The following is a 20,061-nucleotide window of genomic DNA, read 5'->3' as shown; positions in this document are numbered from 1 at the left end:
ATCAAGCAGACTTAATGTGAAGCGAATCTTTTCTCTCATTCATTCATTCATTCATTTTCCTTCAGCTCAATCCTTTATTTTTCAGTGCGGAATGAACCACCAACTATTCCAGCACTATTCTGAAATCATGACACTTTAAAATATGGATTAACAGAGCAGAGGATGATAGAAACCCAGCTATTTTCTCTTTCTTGTTTTGCCATGTTTGAAACTGCTTCGGCGCTGATAACCTACATATCGGGCATCCTGATTTCTTATGGACCTTTTCCGTCCCACTTCCTGCATCCTACTTCACTTACTGTCCAACTATCAAAGCTGAGAGTGAAATAAGTAGAGCTTCTGAGCCTTTCGAAAATCACAGATATGACAAGCCCATCATGAAGAACTGAACAAAAAACAACCTTTTAGCCTTTTTGTTGATGTAGCGAAGTGTCCCAGACGTGATGTCAGCTGTCATCTACTATGACACACCATACGAGCGAAAGCGATCGATTCTCGCCCATTGGCGTACATAAGTCAACACGACACCCTATGTCAAACGTATTGTGCCAAAGTTGGGATTTGAACCCGACGTCCGAAACACATCTGACCAAGACCATAGGAATTATGCGTATATTTCTGAGATGTGTGGAATGTGGGGTTGTTTTTGGAGCATCGAGCAAACATTCTGGAACATGTGAGAGAGCTGTAAATGAGCAGAGCTACCGCGGTACAATGCCAATCAATATCTAAAGCCCTCAAGATATTTTGCTTGGTGCAGTACAGAAAGAAAGAGTGCGTAGGATGAATGCTTCTCTGTCTATGTCTGTACTGAGAGGTAGTAGTGTACGCCTGGGAGTGTGCGAACTGTATGGATGTGTATAGTTCTGCTTGCCAATCCATTGGTGTGGATCAAATGCTCCCATGAGGAAAACAGCTTAATAAAGAGATGCAGATATGACAGAAAGGATGATTGTTAGTATGTTAGCTTTAAGTCTTTGTCACGTGACTCTCAACACAATTGTCAAGTGCTGCTGTGATCTCCACATGAAAAGTGCTTCAGATGGCATCGTAGAAAGCTATTTAATGAGGTTGCTAGGCAGCAGAAAAAGTGTATAGTCTTTACAGTAAACAATGAAGGAAAGAAATAAGCTTATTTGGAGCTTTGACCAAGAAAACCTGACATAAACAGGATTAAATTTAGGTTTACAATAGTGAAACTGTAGGTCAAACATACAGTGCTTCCGGATTCATAGCCCTTCACTTTTTCCATATGTTTTTATGTTACAGCTCTATTCCAAAATGGATAAATTAATTAATTTTCTCCAAATTCTACACACAATACCCCATAATGACAATGTGAAGAAATAGTTTTTGTAATTGTTGCAAATTTATTAATAATAATAAAAAAAAACCCTGAAAATTACAGTTACAGAAGTATTCAGTCTTTGCCTTGAAGCAGCTTAATTGAAGTTCACCTGAGGTCAATTCAGCTGATTGGACATGATTTGAAAAGGCATACACCTGTCTACATAAGGTCCCAGGGTTGACAGTGCATGTCAAAGCACAAACCAAGCATGAAGACAAAGGAATTGTCTGTAGACCTCAAAGACAGGATTGTCTCGAGGCACAAGGCTGGAGAAGAATACAGAAAAATGTCTGCTGCTCTGAAAGTTCCAATGAGCACAGTGGCCTCCATCATCCGTAAGTGGAAGATGTTTGAAAACCAACCCAGGCTCATTGTGGAAACGCAGTTCCGCGGACGTTTCTGGAGACCGCGGAATACGTCCCGGCAAGTACGTACGGCTGCAGTTTTTATTTTTGCGCTGTTCTCGCATGAACCCACCAGAGGCCACTGTCCGACTGACCGGATGATTGACTGCGCGACTGGCCAATCGGCTGACCCAACCTCCTCCCTCCCTAAACCCAACAAATTTTACCGATTGACCCGCCCGCCCGCTCGCTTCCCAAAACCCGAGCAACAGTTTACAAAAGCTGTCCAAAAAAAGAAAAGCCCTGATATTTTTTTTCTACCACGTTTTCGGATTTCACCGCGTTCTCACCCTGTTACGAAACTCGTTCACTTAATTTTTGGGATTCTGTTTTTGTCTTACCTGATTGCTGGAACCGCTCTTCCCCGGACTCGAAGCTGATCGCTGTGGTCAACTCCTCTCTGATTCTCAAGCCTGCCGACGTACATGGTGAGCTGAGTGGACAAACGGGTTGCAGCGGGAAAGCCCTCCACAAGGAGGTAAGCGGTCGACCAGCGCGAAAGGGAACAGCGTCACACCGCCCCGTAGCGTTTGCTTGAAAAAAATAAATGCAGCCGTACGTACCTCCCGGGACATATTCCGCTGTCTCCAGAAACATCCGAGGGACTTCGTTTTCAGAATGAGCTTGGGTTGTTGAAAACACCAGGGGCCTCATGTATCAACGCTGCGTACGCACAAAAACTTTGCGTACGCCAGGTTTCACGCTCAGAATCGCTCACGTTTGGATTTACTAACAATGAACTGAACGTGGGAATGTGCGCACGTTCACGGCAGCTTTCTGGCAGGCGTACGCACATTTTTTGTGTGTGTTTGTTTTATTTCCATTGGCGACTCCTAGAGGCAGTTGTGTTAAATTCTTCTCTACAAAGTGTCTGATCCTTGCAATGGCAGCTGTATGAGACGGGTTCATATAGTAGGTATGTAAGATTTCCATACCATACAGTTGACCAGCTAAACATTAAAGCATAATTTGCAGCGGTCGCCTGTTTTCCCAATGTAATCTGAGCGATCTACCGCACGAACATTGCTATAAAGACACCATCTGAAGATGAATTTGCATGCGTGAATCAGAAACATTTCCATTCAATAAATGTGCATATAAAATATGATGCACAAACTTATTGATGATTCCTACTTGTCTTTCTCTTGATAAATAGTGGGCAAAATCTGATATGTAGCGGGGAAAAAAAGAAAGAATTCATTAGACGCTGGATTCGAGCCGAGTTTATGCTCGAACATGTCAGTACATGATCACATGCTTCTTATGAGGTGCGCCACTGAGACTGCTAAGGGTACTGCAACATTTTTCAGTTATAAACCACACTATTTCTTTTTTAAATGCACTCAGTGCGATGTTCAGACCCAACTGTGTTAACCGTATCAGCTAAACTCTCCCACTCTATTTTTTTCTTTTGTTGTTAATTCCGGAGAACAAACTTGCAAATAACACCGCTTTTCTCCGGTCTACCTCCGAAAGCAGCGCCTCCAATTCACATTCTGTTCAAAGTTTCTCTTTTTGCTTGATTTTGCCGTTGCTTTTTCGTTGGGTTTTGCCATTAGCATAGTCATTAGCATATTCATACGGGGGAGGAGGCAGGGAGGGGTTTTGTGCTCGTGCATGTTGCGCTCAGTTTCACGTTCATTCAGATGTACAAAAGAATATGCGTGAGATTCGGCGTACGCAGTGATTCATACATCTGAATTTTTTTCTGCGTACGCACATCTACAGCTTTGTGCGTACGCAATGTTTTAGTAAGATTTCCACGCAAGTCTTCGTACATGAGGTCCCAGGACTCTTCCTAGAGGTGGCCCACCATCTAAGCTGAGTGATCTGGGGAGAAGGGCCTTTGTCAGGGTCATCAATAACCCGATGGTCACTCTGTCTGAGCTCCAGCGTTCTTCTAAGGAGACCAACCACCAACCAACCATCTGTGCAGCAATCCACCAATCAGGCCTGTATGGTAGAGTGGCCAGACGGAAGCCTCTCCCTGTCGGGAATTTGCTAAAAGGCATCTAAAGGACTCTCAGACCATAAGAAACGAAATTCTCTGATCTGATAAGACTAAAACTGAACCCTTTGGAGTGAATGCCAGACGTTACGTTTGGAGAAAACCGGGTACCACTCATCACCAGGCTAATACCATCCCTACAGTGAAGCATGGTGGTGGCAGCATCATACTGCGGGGATGTTTTTCAGCAGCAGGGACTGAAAGACTAGTCAGGATTGAGGGAAAGATGAATGCAGCAATGTACAGAGACATCCTGAATGAAAACCTGCTTCAAAGTGCTCATGACATCAGACTGGAGCGACTGTTCATCTTCCAGCAGGACCCAAAGCACACCATGAAAATATCATTGGAGTGGCTTCACAACAACTTGGTGAATGTCCTTGAGTGGGCCAGCCAGAGCCCAGACCTAACTCCTATTGAACATCACTGGCGAGATCTGAAAATGTTCATCATCAAATCTTCAGCAACTGTGTGATGCTATCATATCAATATGAACCAAAATCTCAAGGGGAATATTTTCAGTACCTTGTTGAAGCTATGCCACGAAGGATTAGGACAGTTCTGAAGGCAAAATGGTGTCCTACCCGGTACTAGTAAGGTGTACCCAATAAAGTGATTGTAGTTGTACATTTTTAATTTAATATATATTTTTTAAAGGATTAATTAAATATCACCATAATGTAGTGTCAACAAATAACTTCAACTCATGTGAACTTCATTAATCTCCAATATTTAAAACAGCTTTTAGCCTGTACATATTTAAACGCACTGTTTTAATGAACTCAAATGACTTGCGTCTATAAAACATCTGGCCTGGATTTAATAAATCAACTGTAATAAATTGGATAACAATGTCGCATTAATATTTGTACAACATATTTCTACATAATTAACATGTTCTCCATGCACAGTGGGTAAAACTTCATCTTAATAGCATTTGAATATTAATGCTAAACTGACCAAAAACATTAAATCATTTAAAAATTACAACACCATGTGCAAAGTTAAAATAAATGATGTGTAGTGGCTAATGGATACAAAATGTATCTTAACAGGAAGCTGCCCACCGTAACACAAAATGTGAGTTATTAAAGAGACGAGGATTGTGTGTAGCAGATACGAGATGAACAGACAGAGGTGAGAAAAACAGTGTGTCCTTGAAAAGCTGCAGTTCTGTGCATTTCCTGCAAGCATGGCTGCCACATGGAGCAGAGAAAATAGGCAAGTAAAGACAGAGCGTCTAATGACACAATAGCAGAGGACGGCACCATATGCCACCTACTCACTCTCATTACACACACTCATGCATTTGTTCATGCAGTATGAGTAAGCACTAACGAGGGGGATTTGAATCTATTTGAGTTGAATTTGTATCTAAAAAGAGTCTTATGATAGTTAGAGTAACGCAGTACCAGTGTTGGGGAGTAACTAGTTACACGTAACATCGTTACGTAATTTAATTACGAAATAAATGTAACAGTAATTCATTACAGTTAATGACAAAAATGTGTAACTACATTACAGTTACTTATGAAAATGTTAAAGATTACAAATGGGGTTACATCTAAAAAAATATTCTTTAAAAATCTGGGATATGCTGATTAATATTAATCTGTTGCTTTGCCTGTTTTTGATATGCACGATGCTTTCTGCTAAGGCGATTTATTAAAGTGGTGCTACTCTACCATAACTACACTGAGTAATGTGGCGGTAGCATCGCTACTTTATAAATCAAATTGCTTTTCAGTAGCGCAGCTATTTTTTTAGTCAAGTAGCGTGGTAGTGTCCACACAAGCTACATTTACCTATCGCAGATCAATAAGTGATGGAACTGGCATTCACGGAGCTGTGAGGCCAGTGTCTAGCGCAGAGGTTCTCAAAGTGGGGGTCGGGACCCCCCGAGGGGTCGCGGGACAATGAAGGGGGGGGTCGCCTGGTGATTTTCAAAAATCAATTAATTTTTATTAAACCTCAAAACTTACTGTATTTTATCAATAACCTACTGATGAGAAAAAATAGTTGTTTATAGTTACTATAAACTATATAGTTACTATAGTAGCTTATAGTTACTAATTCTATTGGATTGCGACTTCTCGGGTAATTACATTATACTAAAGACACAGCAATACTGTCAGATGCAGCAGATTTTGTAACACCAGGTTAAACTTTCTAGCCCATTTACAGCACTGACATACATAAAAAAAACAAAGAATAGACTTGGGTCTATTGGTGTGTGTGTGCGTCATTGCATACAAGGTTTCTGTATTTATAACCACCACCTCAGAGAATATTGGGGGTCACGAATCACTGGCATTCTCATTTTAGGGGTCGCGGGCTGAAAAGTTTGGGAACCCCTGGTCTAGCGGATGAAAATAAAGCCATAGGACGGGGTTGTTGCTAAATCTGATATGGATGCGGGCGGAAGTTAAGGAGAATTATTTATATTATTTATTAAATTTTCTATTTATTGTATTTTATTAATGTCTACCCCACCTCAACTCGAAACCCAACCATCACAGTAATGTAAAAACAGTAGTTGTCCTGAGTATTATTTATGTTATCTTTTAAATTACTGAATAAATGATATTTTTTATTTAACGCCTACCCCCACCGTCACAGCATTGCAAAAATATGAATTATTGTTATACAGTGTCTTAAAAAACGCTGCTATATTAATGTGCATATCAAATCTGAGTATCCGATCTAGACTTTACAATATGACGGCGAAAATGACGATTTCTTCTTCAAACTTTTTGGTGCCTTACTGCCACCTCTTGCTCTGGTAAGTGATGTCTCTAACCAAGGCTAACACAAAAGATATTTGCTTGATGGAAAGATGACTAAGGGAGAAGAGGAGTATATATTTATAGTTGAAGTCAGAATTATTAGCCCCCTTTTGAAATTTTTTTTTTTACTTTTTTAAATATTTCCCAAATGAAGTTTAATAGAGCAATGGAATTTTTTTTAAGTAAGTCTGATAATATTTTTTCTTCTGGAGAAAGACTTATTCGTTTTATTTTGGCTAGAATAAAAGCAGTTATTAATTTTTAGCTTTAAGGACAAAATTATTAGCCCCTTTAAGCAAATTCTTTTTCTGACAGCCTACAGAACAAACCATCATTATACAATAACTTGCCTAATTACTGTAACCTGCCCAGTTAACCTAATTAACCCAATTAAGCCTTTAAAAGTCACTTTAAGCTGTATAGAAGCGTCTTGAAAAATATCTAGTAAAATATTATTAACTGTCATCATGACAAATATAAAACAAATCAGTTATTAGAAATTAATTATTAAAACTATTATGATTATAAATGTGTTGAAAATATCTCTCTCTTAAACAGAAATTGGGGAAAAAATAAACAGGTGGTCTAATAATTTTGACATATATATATATATATATATATATATATATATATATACATATATATACATACATACATACATATATATATATATATATATATATATATATATATATATATATATATATATATATATATATATATATATATATATATATATATATAGGGCTAAAGTATACTAAGGTAATTACTAATGTTATTTTTGAGAATGTACTAATGTTACAAAGGAAACATCTGCAGGTCAAGTAGTATGTTTGTTTACTGTTGCTGGAATTTGATGCATCACCAGATTCTAGAGATCTTGTCAGCAAAATCTTTGTCAAAGCCGGCAACGATGAGATAATCAATACACTACCTGACCAAAGTCTTGTCGTCTATCCAAGTTTTAAAAATAACAAATAATAACTTCACTTCTAGTTAATCATTTGGTATCAGAAGTGGTTTATATGAAATGCAAAGGCCTCTAGATTATGCCCTCTTTACTAAAATAAAATATGATCAAAAATACAAAAATATTAAAAAATATGATCATGCCAAAAATATGATCAAATTGTTTAAATTATTTAATTTGCTTAGACAAAGTCTTGACTTCTAGTTATTTATTTGGAAAAGTGGCAGAAGATATCATCTGTTGAACTGCATCGAAAATCATCACAAATACTGCAGAAGACCTACTGGAACCAGCAGAGTGGATGGAAACATCAGCAGCATGAGATATCAAGACATTTGTGCTGCCCATTAGATTACCAACCACAGGAGGGGGCAAATTCTCCAGCAGGATAGCGCTCCTTCTCATACTTCAACCTCCACATCAAAGTTTCTGAGGCAAAGAGGGTCAAGGTGCTGTAGGATTGGCCAGCCCAGTCACCAGCTCTCAACATTATTGAGTATGCCTGGAGTAAGATGAAGGAGGAGGCATTGAAGGTGAATCCAAAGAATCTTGATGAACTCTGGGACTTCTTTGCCAATTCAGATGACTTTATTAATAAGTAATTTGAGTCACTGCAGAGATGTATGGATGCAGTCTTCCAAGCTCACAGGAGTCAGACACAATGTTCATTATTTTTTACTGCAGCATGGCTTTATATTCTGTACTGGACTTTATTTCTGTTAGGTTACAAGTCTTTTGTCTAACCAAAGTCAGACCTTACTGTCCTATTTAAATAATTCATATATTTTTAGATTATATTTTATTTTGGTAAAACAAGTGTAATCTGGGGACATCACAGTGGCGCAGTGGGTAGCACGATGCTAAGGGGCCTGTTTCGAGCCTCGGCTGGGTCAGTTGGCATTTTTGTGTGGAGTTTGCATGTTCTCCCTGTGTTCGCGGGCTAGACCAAATCTGTGATTTTTTTGTATGATTTCTGTGCGGATTTTTGTCAAAATATAATAAAAAACAAAAAACAGCATTTATGAAAAGGTTTTTGACAGCATAGGAGCTGAAAACCTAACACACATAAAAAAATGACAATAACTAATATTTAATGTATTACACTTTGGAAGTAAATTGCCCAAAATCTCACATAACTTATATGAGGGACTGCTATATGACCATCTGGTTTGGTAAAAGACAACCAATCAGCTGTGAGCCCGTCGGCCAATAGAAGCCTCAGTGTGTAGTATAATTCATTACATGTAGGGTTGTAACAATATACCGGTATGACGGTTTACCACGATTTGAACGTGCATGATTATCATACCATGAACAATTGCATATCAACGGTTTTAACCCTTAAAGACCGAGACAGCCGCCCGCGGCTAAAAATAAGTATTGCTCTTAAATGTTTAATAACTTTTGATCCGCTGATCCGATTCATACAATTCAAAGATTGGCATAAAGAAGAGAATCTCAGCTTTCCAGTGCTGTATCACATAACATTCGCGGACTTTCAGAGGCTCCGAAATCAGTGCGGTTACGTCATCAACATTTGACAACGCTGATTTGACAAAGAAACGCTCGTCATTGCGTCTCCGGACAAATCAGACATGATACATTGATGCATTGTCCCTCCTCCATACCCAGATTGGTTCAAACTCGCTATATCACAACCAATAAGCATAGGTTTCGCTTTTGTTTGTGGACCAAGCTTTTTGAACAACACGGAATGAGAGATAGGCATACATTTATGCGCGGCTAAATAAAACGCAAAAAAAAAAGTTTTGCATGAAATAATTCTCATACTAAGTACTTTTGCATGCACAGCAGCACAGAAACATGACAAAACAGTGACACAGCAAAGACGAACTGCTGCTCTTGCTGTTTTCAAAAGACGCAAATGAAGGTGCAGCTGTTTGTCTGCATTGCAGACAACCACATCCAAATCCATATCCACAGACAACCATATCCATGCTGGCACATAAAACCTAAGGATGTTCCATATTGAATCTAGTTTCGTCATGTAACTATTTATAGTATAGTAAATATTTATATCTATTTTTACTGAGGATTTGCACCATGTTTATTTGGACTTTATTTGGACTTTGACACATTATTTATTATTTTCTTATTTTTTTATTTGTTCATTGTAAGTGGTGTTGTTTATAGTAACTAAAAATATATTATTTGGAAAAAGTCAAATTTGCTTTACTGTTCTATTATTTTGTAACATTTGTAACATACCGTATACCGCGAAACCGTCAAACCGTGGTATTGTTTTAGACGATTATCATACCGTGAAAAATTCATACCGTTACAACCCTAATTACATGTAACTTACTGTATTATCAGGGCCAGACAGAATCTGTGAACTTTTTTGTGATGTCAGTGCAGAATGTTGTAAAAACATCTGGCTTGGTAGAAGACAGCCAATCAGCTGTGAGAAGAGCCCGCTCACCTTTAGAAGCCTCGGTACCGTACGGGTTCCCCGGGGGGTAAGTCAAATCAGGCAGCCACGCGTCTTTGACAGCGGATTTGAAGACCTCTCGGTTGTCCAGACTCTGGAGTGGCCGGAAGTTGTTACGTAGGTATTCCACAGATTTAACATGATCCTGCTGCTCCGTGGTGAAGATGGAGTAGAACGCCTCCAGCTGAGAAAAAGAGAGAGAGAGAGAGAGAATTTAGTATGTTTTCACATCCATCTCTTATTTTTCAGTAAGTCATCCCTCAAGATGTCTTTTTTTTTCACTCCTTCCAAACTGGCGACTCGGAGGAATGTTATTTCAGCTCACGGACTGATCAAAGACCAAAAACATGACCGACTGTCTGTCTTATTTTCGCCTCTGCCATGCCTCACTAACCTCCTGCATCGTTCCCGCTCTCGCTTTCATAAAACACTGAATGCTCAGAAAGCCAAAAGCCAAAAACTAAATCCGAAGAAATCTGGAGTCATTTGATGGGGCACTTGAACTAAAGCACGCTGTAAGAGGAGCCACAGGTTGTGTTTGTGTGTGGGGAATGTGTTTCTACTATTGAGAAACAGCACTTTGGAGACTGTTGGAGGATAAAGGTGGGTTTGATTTAGCCAAGTATGATGTGATACTGGATTAACGTCAACTGTATGTTGATCATGGAACATCATTCCTGGTTAAAAATATAATCCATAACCCTAAACCTAAAAGTCAAATTATTCCCCAAATCAGAGAGGATTAATAGTTGGATAAGAATGATATATAACTATCTGGCACATAACACTAACTGGGCCAGACAGAATCTGCAGACATTTTGTGTTATTTATGCACAGAATTTTGTAAAAAAAATTAGCAGATTTATGTGGAATGTTTTTGAAGTATCATAACTAGTGTGTGTATATATATATATATATATATATATATATATATATATATATATATATATATATATATATATATAAAATATTATTTATTATTATATTATATTATTATATATATGTTTATATGTGTGTGTGTGTGTGTGTGTGTGTGTATATGTTTATATGTTTATATGTATATATATATATATATATATATATATATATATATATATATATATATATATATATGTATGTATATGTATGTGTGTGTGTGTGTGTGTGTGTGTGTGTGTGTGTGTGTGTGTGTGTGTATATATATATATATATATATATATATATATATACACACACATACATATATATATATACATATATATATATATATATATATATATACATATATATATATATATATATATATATAYACACACACACACACACACACACACACACACACACACACACACACACACACATACATATACATACATATATATATATATATATATATATATATATATATATATATATATATATATATATATATATATATATATATATATATATACATATAAACATATAAACATATACACACACACACACACACACACACACATATAAACATATATATATATATATATATATATATATATATATATATATATATATATATATATATATATATATATATATATATATTTTTTTTATATTATTATTAATATTATTATTATTTTTATTTTTTTACTTTTTTTAATGTTTGTAAATCCAATTACATCCACTTGTTTGGCAAACAAAGCAAGTCTCTCATATTAAAGTTGGGCCAATAGATGATGCCATTGTCCATCACCGATGGCCAATAAACAACACAATGCTGAACCCGTTGCAAACTTGGTCGAAAAATACACACTCAGGCCCCGTTTACACTAATACGTCTTAATATTAAAATGGCATTTTAGAACGAAAATGATCCACATCCACACCGTGTTTTACATAGCATTTCTGAACAGCCCTCCGTCCACTGAAAACGCACATCACGTGACCACACACACACACACAGTCACACACACTGTCATGCCCTTGCCTGAGCTCCAGTGTGCAGTGCACGTCGGACAGTTTATCAAGGATGTACTGCTGGATCGCGTCTCATTATAGTTGTTAAACGTGATATTCAGACATCCCAAGTCTCCCGGAAAATCTGGGAGTCTCTATGCATTTGCGATAGACTACCGGAATTTCCCAGGAATGCCTGTAAACAAGTGATAATCTCCCGGAAATCATGCGTCTGCCTCCCAGTCCTCAAATAGGTCGCGCACCCTTCTCATCCCTCATCACCCGATCCCTCCTCGCTCTTTAGACACGTCGCACGCACTCTGTCAAACAGTCTCGTCTTGGTTTTGGAGACGTATGCGTCACCATATGGGACATAAGAATAGGACGTGTGTTTGGATATAACTCATTTTTTTGACCACACTTTATTATTACTTGTTTGCTGGAAATTAGAACTTAATTTATAAATACTTTAGAAACAATCCGGTCGGCGGATTGGGGAAGTCCCAGAGTAAAATGAGAAAATATGATACACTGGTGTTTTGGAATATGGAAAAACTGTATCTAAAAGGGCAGCTAAAAGATTTGACTTGGGACATCACCATACTGGCGGATCTGTCACTATGGGACAGCAGAGTAATTACAATAAGTGAGACCCGAGGCACGACTCGCCACAGATAACTCTTGTAGGGGGTTAAAGTCCCTGGCGTTTGGCTGAGATCAAGACCATTTATTACATTTGGCTAGCCAAAGCGATCTACTCCCGGGAGGGGGTTAAAATCAGGGTCCGTGCAATTTACTTTTAAAAGGAAGTTGAAATTGGAGGGCACGTAATTAGAGCTGTAAAACTTAACTTTTAAATTTAGGTGAAAAAAATCGAATATGAGTGGCGCAGTAGGTAATGCTGTGCCCTCACAGCAAGAAGGTCGCTGGTTCGAGCTTTGGCTCAGTTGGCGTTTCTGTGTGGAGTTTGCATGTTCTCCCTGCATCACGTGGGTTTCACCTGGTGCTCTGGTTTCCCCCACTGTCCAAAGACATGCGGTACAGGTGAATTTGGCAGGCTAAATTGTCTGTAGTGTATGAGTGTGTGTGTGTGGGTTGCGGCTGGATGGGCATCCGCTGCGTAAAAACTTGCTGGATAAGTTGGCGGTTCATTCCGCTGTGGTGACCCCGGATTAATAAAAGGACTAAGCCGACAAGAGAATGAATGAATGAATGAAAATCGAATCTGTTGGTGACATCTAATAGATTAAAAGGTACCAAAAAAGTCCAGAGAGGGGGCTGATCACCAGAATGGGAAAGTCCCAGAGCAAAGTGAGAAAATATGATACATCTGTGTTGTTTTTATATTATTTGTTTCTATTTTATTTATACTTGTCTCTTTCAATCCTGTTTATGTAAAGCACTTTGAATAGCCACTGTGTATGAAATGTGCTATATAAATAAACCTGCCTTGCCTTGCTCTCATGGCTTTCAGCCCCACCCCCTCACTACACAAACCATCAAGTGCGCTATATAATTCTTCATTCCTAAATGCTTTACCACACAAGTCTGATTCGTGACGTCACTTCCACACAGAGACTCGCTGTGCGACAATATGTTGCTCTCGAATTATCTCCTAATCACAATCCTCATCTATTAATCCCTCATATGCCGAAACCTCGCTTCTAAACAGCTTATCAGGATTGGGCACCGGCTACAAAAGCACGTCTTACATTGTGTACGATTCTTAGTGCGGTAGTAATCCAGGACAGATTTGTTGCGTGTTTATGAAATGACTGCGCATCATGGGTATGAAGGTTAAGTAATCCCTTGTGGGAAATCACAGCAACAGGGCTGTTCTGGGTCACACATCTGTCTGTGTCTGTCTGCGTGTGTGTGTCACTGCTCAAAAGACATGCTGGAGTCTGATGGTTGAGTAATCCCTTATGGCAAATGCCATAGCAACAGGGCATTCTTGGGGCAAACAGCGAGGTGTGTGTGTGTGATGTCCACCTCTGCTCCAGATGTTGCAAATGCAGTAGACTGACTGAGCATCGATCGGCTCTTAAAGCGCCCCAGAGCTCCGTCTGTCAGTCTCCGTGACCTACTTCCTGCTTTGATGAAGAACAAAGGAGCAAGAAACATGGGGAGTGAAGGACAACTGTCTTCCTCCATAGACTCACTTATATCTGCCTCGGCTGTGTTTCCTTTTAAACAAAATCACCTAGAGACCAAAGGGAACAAAGGAACTTTAAGAGGTGTCAAATGAGAGCAGAAAGCTTCTGCGGGCAGCGTTTTACGGCTCTGAAGAAGGGACTGTGTCTTCCTGTTTAAAGCTCGGTGAGCCGTGACCTATACAAATATCACTTCCTGCAGTTTGATCTGACGGGCTTGAAACATTTGGATACAGATGGTGGTGACTCATCTGACAAAACTCTGGGCTATTACTAGACAGATTTACTGTGATAAGCTGAAAAAAGTCATGTAAATGTCCCAGTAACATGTCATAAATGGTTTCAACTTTAAGATTTTTTTACCTATTAAAGTGAGTCATGATTTACTCACCCTGGCATTGTTGTTACATAAAATATGATTTAAAAAAAAAAAAAAAAGTTGAGGTCAGAAATATTAGCCCCCCTTTGATTTTATTTTCTTTTTTAAGTATTTCCCAAATGATGTTTAACAGAGCAAGGCAAGGTAAGTTTATTTATATAGCACATTTTATACACTGTGGCAATGCAAAGTGCTTTAAATAAACAAGAATAAAAATAGACAAGTATAAGAATAATAGAAAAAATATTAAAAATGATTAAAAACAGATGAAAATGAGTTAAAATAGGTTATTCAAAAATGAAAAAGGAAACAAAGACATAATAGTGCGATCTGTTGGACGCAGCACAGTGCTCATTCAGTAAAGGCACAGCTAAACAGATGTGTTTTCAGTCTTGATTTGAACGTGCCTAATGTTGGAGCACATCTGATCATTTCTGTAAGCTGATTCCAGCAGCAGGGGGCGCTGTTAGTAGTTGAAGGCAGATTCACCCTTCTTTGACTGAACTTTCGGAATTTCTAGTTTATTTGGTCCTAATCATCTGAGTGATCTGTTAGGTTTGTATTCAGTGAGGATATCTGTAATGTATTGAGGTCCTAGGCAATTTAGTGATTTATAGACAAGTAGTAATACTTTAAAATCTATTCTGAAGGTAACAGGGAGCCAGTGGAAAGACCTGAGGACAGGTGTGATGTGCTCTGATTTCCTGGTTCTGGTCAAAATTTCTGGCTGCAGCATTCTGGATGAGCTGCAACTGTCTGACTGTCTTTTTGGGAAGGCCAGTGAGGAGGCCGTTACAGTAATCCACCCTGCTGCTGATAAAAGCATGAACATTCTCTAAGTCCCCACTGGAAACAAAGCATCTAACCCTTGCAATGTTTCCGAGATGGTAGTATGCCGATTTACTAACTGCCTTGACTATTGAAACTCAGATCTGACTCCAGAGTCACACCAAGATTCTTGACCTTATTTTATGTTGCTTGACCTTTAGAGCCATGGTACGCATTCACCTTGAGAACCTCATCTCTGCTCCCAAAAGCAATCACTTTAGTTTTCTCTTTGTTTAACTGAAGAAAGTTTTGATACACCCAACTGTTCATTTCATCAATGCACTGGCAGAGGGTGTCGATGGGGCTTTAGTCATTAGGCAGTAAGGCTAAGTAGATCTGAGTGTCATAAGCATAGCTGTGGTAGGAAATTTGTTTTTTAGAGCAAGGAGGATTGGAGCAAGAATTGGAGATTTAGAACAAGGAAATTATCACGTTATATGTCTGATAATATTTTTTTTTCTTCTAGAGAAAGTCTTATTTATTTTATTTCGGCTAGAGTAAAAGCAGATTTGAATTTTTAAAAAACATTTTAAGGTCAGTATTATTCGCCCCTTTAAGCTATTTATTTTGTTTCGATAGTCTACAAAACAAACCATCATTATACAATAACTTGTCTAAATACCATAACCTGCCTATTTAACCTAATTAACCTAGTTAAGCCTTTAAATGTTACTTTAAGCTGTATAGAACTGTCTTGAAAAAGATCTAGTAAATTATTATTTACTATCATCATGGCACAGATAAAATAAATCAGCTATTAGAAATGAGTTATTAAAACTGTTATGTTTAGAAATGTTTAGATATACATCTTTATAACTAAAATAATAAATAAATAAATAAACAGAAGAAACAAAGAACACAGTCCGTGTATTTTCATCTCTGAGGTGAATCTACTTCTTATGTCTGTCACAGCAGTAAGTTCACATTCATCTGCTGTAGGTGAGTCGGAATCAAACACACAGCCGTGCATAGAGACAAATGGTCAAGGTTAGGATTTTTGTTAAATTGCATTTTGGTCTGTTTTTCACCAAATACCATTTAACATCCCCTGAACACTTTGGTAACTTGAATTCCTTTGCGTCTTTTTATTTTTTAAGCTTAACGCCGGTCGCTATTTACTTCTCTTGCATGGATGAGAGCAAGCAGGACATTTTTTGTGTAATTTCTGCTTTTGTATTTTCTATTCTGTTGGGTTTTGAATAGACGCATGTTCAGGCAGTATCAAGGTGAGAAAGTAATACAGTTACATTTTTGGGTTTTGACTTAAAATGTTGATGAAATATTTACTTTGAAAGTCTGTCAGCTAATTCAATCTGTAAAAAGTCAGTGCTTTTATGTAATATAAAACATTTTTAACATCATAACATTGTTCCTACTTTGTTAATTAATTAATCCTAAAAATGAGCCTCTTCTACCTTATAATGCATTAAAGGGGACCTATTTTGCATTATAAAGGTCATATTTTGGTTTTGTTGGTCTCCAAAAACAGCCTGATATCCATGCAAGGTCAAAAAACACTTGAATTGTCTTATAACATGCATTTATTTGTACTTAATTATCCCAGTGACTCCCATATGATTCGTTCAGCGATTCATTTGTTTTCAAACCCCTCCTTAGCGCGATGTTGATCTGTGCTGATTGTTCCAATGACCCAGTCTGTTGTGATTGGTTGACTGCATTTAGCATGAGACAGAGAGAAACGCCCACCACGGCTATAAAGTAGCAAGAGTATGTAAGAGCCCAATGCAGGAATGCAGCACAGCAATACAGTTAAACACCAGCATATTACTCTACTCGTAATCCTAACCCCAATAATAACAAGTTGATGCATTTCCATGAGATTTGTTCTTATGTTCAAAGCTTTGTAGCTTAATAAGAAGAAAACCAGCATTTACAAAAATAAAAAACAAAATTTCTCTCAAAAACGGTGCAGTTTACATGGTGGCACACACAAAACAGTGCATGACAATTATCAAAGACATTAATCTGAATATATGTGCAATTAAAGGTAATAAATCAACAACAAAAACATCTGAGAGTCTTCAAATTGTGAATTAGGGCCTATTCACACTATGCCATCCGTACCGTGCCCAGGCCCGTTTCCCGGATCGTTTGAGAAGTGTGAGTGCGCTGAATCAGGCTCAAGCACGGTTCACTTGGCGGGCCCTGGCCCGGTTGCAAGAGGTGGGCCTGAGCGCAGTTCACTTGGGCTTTGGCGCGGTATGTTTGTAGTGTGAGTGCAAAACGCGCCAAAGCCCAAAACTGAAAGCGAGACGTGGCTTTTAAGGGACTGTTTCATATGGATTTATTAATCATTCTTACTGTTCAGTGAACATAAACTGCTGTAGCTTATTAAACACGCAAAACCCTCACTGCACGACAGCTGCACACCCTAAGCAGACCTCATTCCTGCAGCACGAGAGCTTTATGATTGTTTATGAGCGCCAAAAGTGGCAGATCTGTTCGGCTAAATATCTGACTGCATGTCACCGCATCCCTAAGGACTGTTTGCCGAAATATTTGACTGCATGTCAATGCATATCAAATGACTTGAACTATATAACTAGAGAAATCTCCACTGTGCTGCTGAGTGACAGCGCTTCTCACTGAACAGCGCAGCATCGATGACGTAAGCGTGCCCAGGCCTGATTGTGGTGTGAGTGTGGGAGAGATGGGAGGGGGGACAAGCGTGCTTTGGCCCGGTTTGAGGCAACTGTACCTAGTGTGAGCACGGCCTTATATGTTCTTGTGTTCACAATAGGGTAGTAACGGTACTGTAAATACCGTCATACCGCAATATTAATTTTTTTCGATATTACCGAAGTCGCATGACTCGGTAAAACTATAGGTCTTCTGAGAAAATTTGCTCAGGCGAATGAAGCGAACGGGAGGTAGCGGAAACTACAATTCCCATCAGCCCATGCTTGACCATCATCCCTTGCGGTCTGTTGTCGCTACAGATCCAGTAATGCGGAAATGGAGTGTGCTGCTAGAAGCGGGGATGAAAAAGCGGTAAAACTCTAAAGCGGGTGTTGTCGCCGTGCGCGTACTGAATAGTGGTGTTGTAGCGCGAGTTCTTATCAGCTGTGTTGTCGCGCGCGTACTGAATAGCGGTGTTGTCACGCGAGTTCTTATCAGCTGTGTTGTCGCGCGCGTACTGAATAGCGGTGTTGTCGCGCGAGTTCTTATCAGCTGTGTTGTCGCGCGCGTACTGAATAGCGGTGTTGTCGCGCGAGTTCTTATCAGCTGTGTTGTCGCGCGCGTACTGAATAGCGGTGTTGTCGCGCGAGTTCTTATCAGCTGTGTTGTCGCGCGCATACTGAATAGCGGTGTTGTCGCGCGAGTTCTTATCAGCTGTGTTGTCGCGCGTGTACTGAATAGCGGTGTTGTCGCGCGAGTTCTTATCAGCTGTGTTGTCGCGCGCGTACTGAATAGCGGTGTTGTCGCGCGAGTTCTTATCAGCTGTGTTGTCTTGCGCGTACTGAATAGTGGTGTTGTCAGCACACTGTTCAGATTGATGCAGACATGAGATCTCTATCTTACCCATGGTTTGTCCTCTCAAGTGGGGGAAAGACAATGCACAACGTTACCCACTGCTGTCAACCTGGGCCAAGTCATATCTCTCTTGTCCCAGAAACCTCAGTCCCAAATGAGAGGGTTTTTTTCTGTTGCAGGGGACATTGTAAATGCCCAGAGATACCAGCTTTTACCAGATTATAGTTATATGATAATTTTCCTTTAAACCCATCCCTATCTAAGTGAGTGAGTGATTAAATGTTGAATGTGATGAGTTTTCAACAATACTAAATTAAAAACTTTATTTTTTTTACATGGTTTAATATTTTTTTGTTATTAAAATTGAAGTTCCTGTTTCAAAGCTTACAGATAGATGACTAATTTGTATGTCATTGACACTTTTGGCACTTTTTTGGAGTATTTTCATAAGTGTTGTTTTTTCCTGTGAATGATTCAATAAATACCATACCGTGACATTCATACCGAGGTATTACCGTACCGTGAAATTCTGATACCGTTACATCCCTAGTTCACAATAAAACAAAATCCATACAAAACATTTTTATTTTTCAGTGTCACATTGGCTAATTTTTTCACAGTTATACACACAATATTAAAGCATATTGAGTATCATTTAGGGTGGCACGGTGGCTCAGAGTTAGCACTGTCGCCTCACAGCAAGAACAAGGTCGCTTGTTTGAGTCCCAGCCGGGTCAGTTGGCATTTCTGTGTGGAGTTTGCATGTTCTCACCTTGTTTGTGTGGGTTTCCTCTTTGAATAATCTGTAGTGAATGATTGTGTCTGTGTGTGTAAATGTGAAGAGTGTATCAGTGTTTCCCACTACTGGGTTGCAGCTGGAAGAGCATCCACTGTGCATAAAATATGTCAGAATAGTTGGCGGTTCATTCTGCTGTGATGACCCCTGATAAATAAGGGACTAAGCCAAAGGAAAATGAATATCATTGAATGCTTGTACAGACACTTAAGCAATAATGCTTTCCCAAACACAAATCTGCTAAACGCATCCATCATAGCCTCATTTTCATTCGTATCAAATGAAATGCGTTCCTTTCCAGTCTGTTTCTATCTAAAATATGTCTTTTACAGTTACAGCCTTACGCCATACTGATATAAATCTTGTAATGACCATGAAATCGCATTGAATCATACATGGCCGGATGAGGTTTACACAGATGTTCTTTGATCTGTTACATGTGAGAGCAAAGCCTCTGTTTGCCATTTCTCTTTTAACGCGCAGTGAGATCAGAAGCCGCAGAGAGGCCAGAGATGGATCGCTTTCTGA

At 38.9% G+C, this 20,061-nt stretch overlaps 1 protein-coding gene across 4 annotated transcripts in view; it reads right to left on the bottom strand.

Moving 5' to 3' along the window:
- The window catches only part of ptprga (protein tyrosine phosphatase receptor type Ga), a 502,971-nt gene that overhangs the window by 94,465 nt on the left and 388,445 nt on the right, over positions 1-20,061 (bottom strand). For all 4 annotated transcript variants that reach the window (NM_001329864.1, XM_073915995.1, XM_073915997.1 and 1 more), the window contains 1 exon segment: positions 9,960-10,152. In NM_001329864.1, the coding sequence (NP_001316793.1) occupies positions 9,960-10,152 (193 nt within the window).

This window comes from Danio rerio, chromosome 11 (genome assembly GCF_049306965.1).
Source record: "Danio rerio strain Tuebingen ecotype United States chromosome 11, GRCz12tu, whole genome shotgun sequence".
Lineage (NCBI taxonomy): Eukaryota > Metazoa > Chordata > Actinopteri > Cypriniformes > Danionidae > Danio > Danio rerio.
This window is presented reverse-complemented; position numbering and strand designations above follow the sequence as displayed.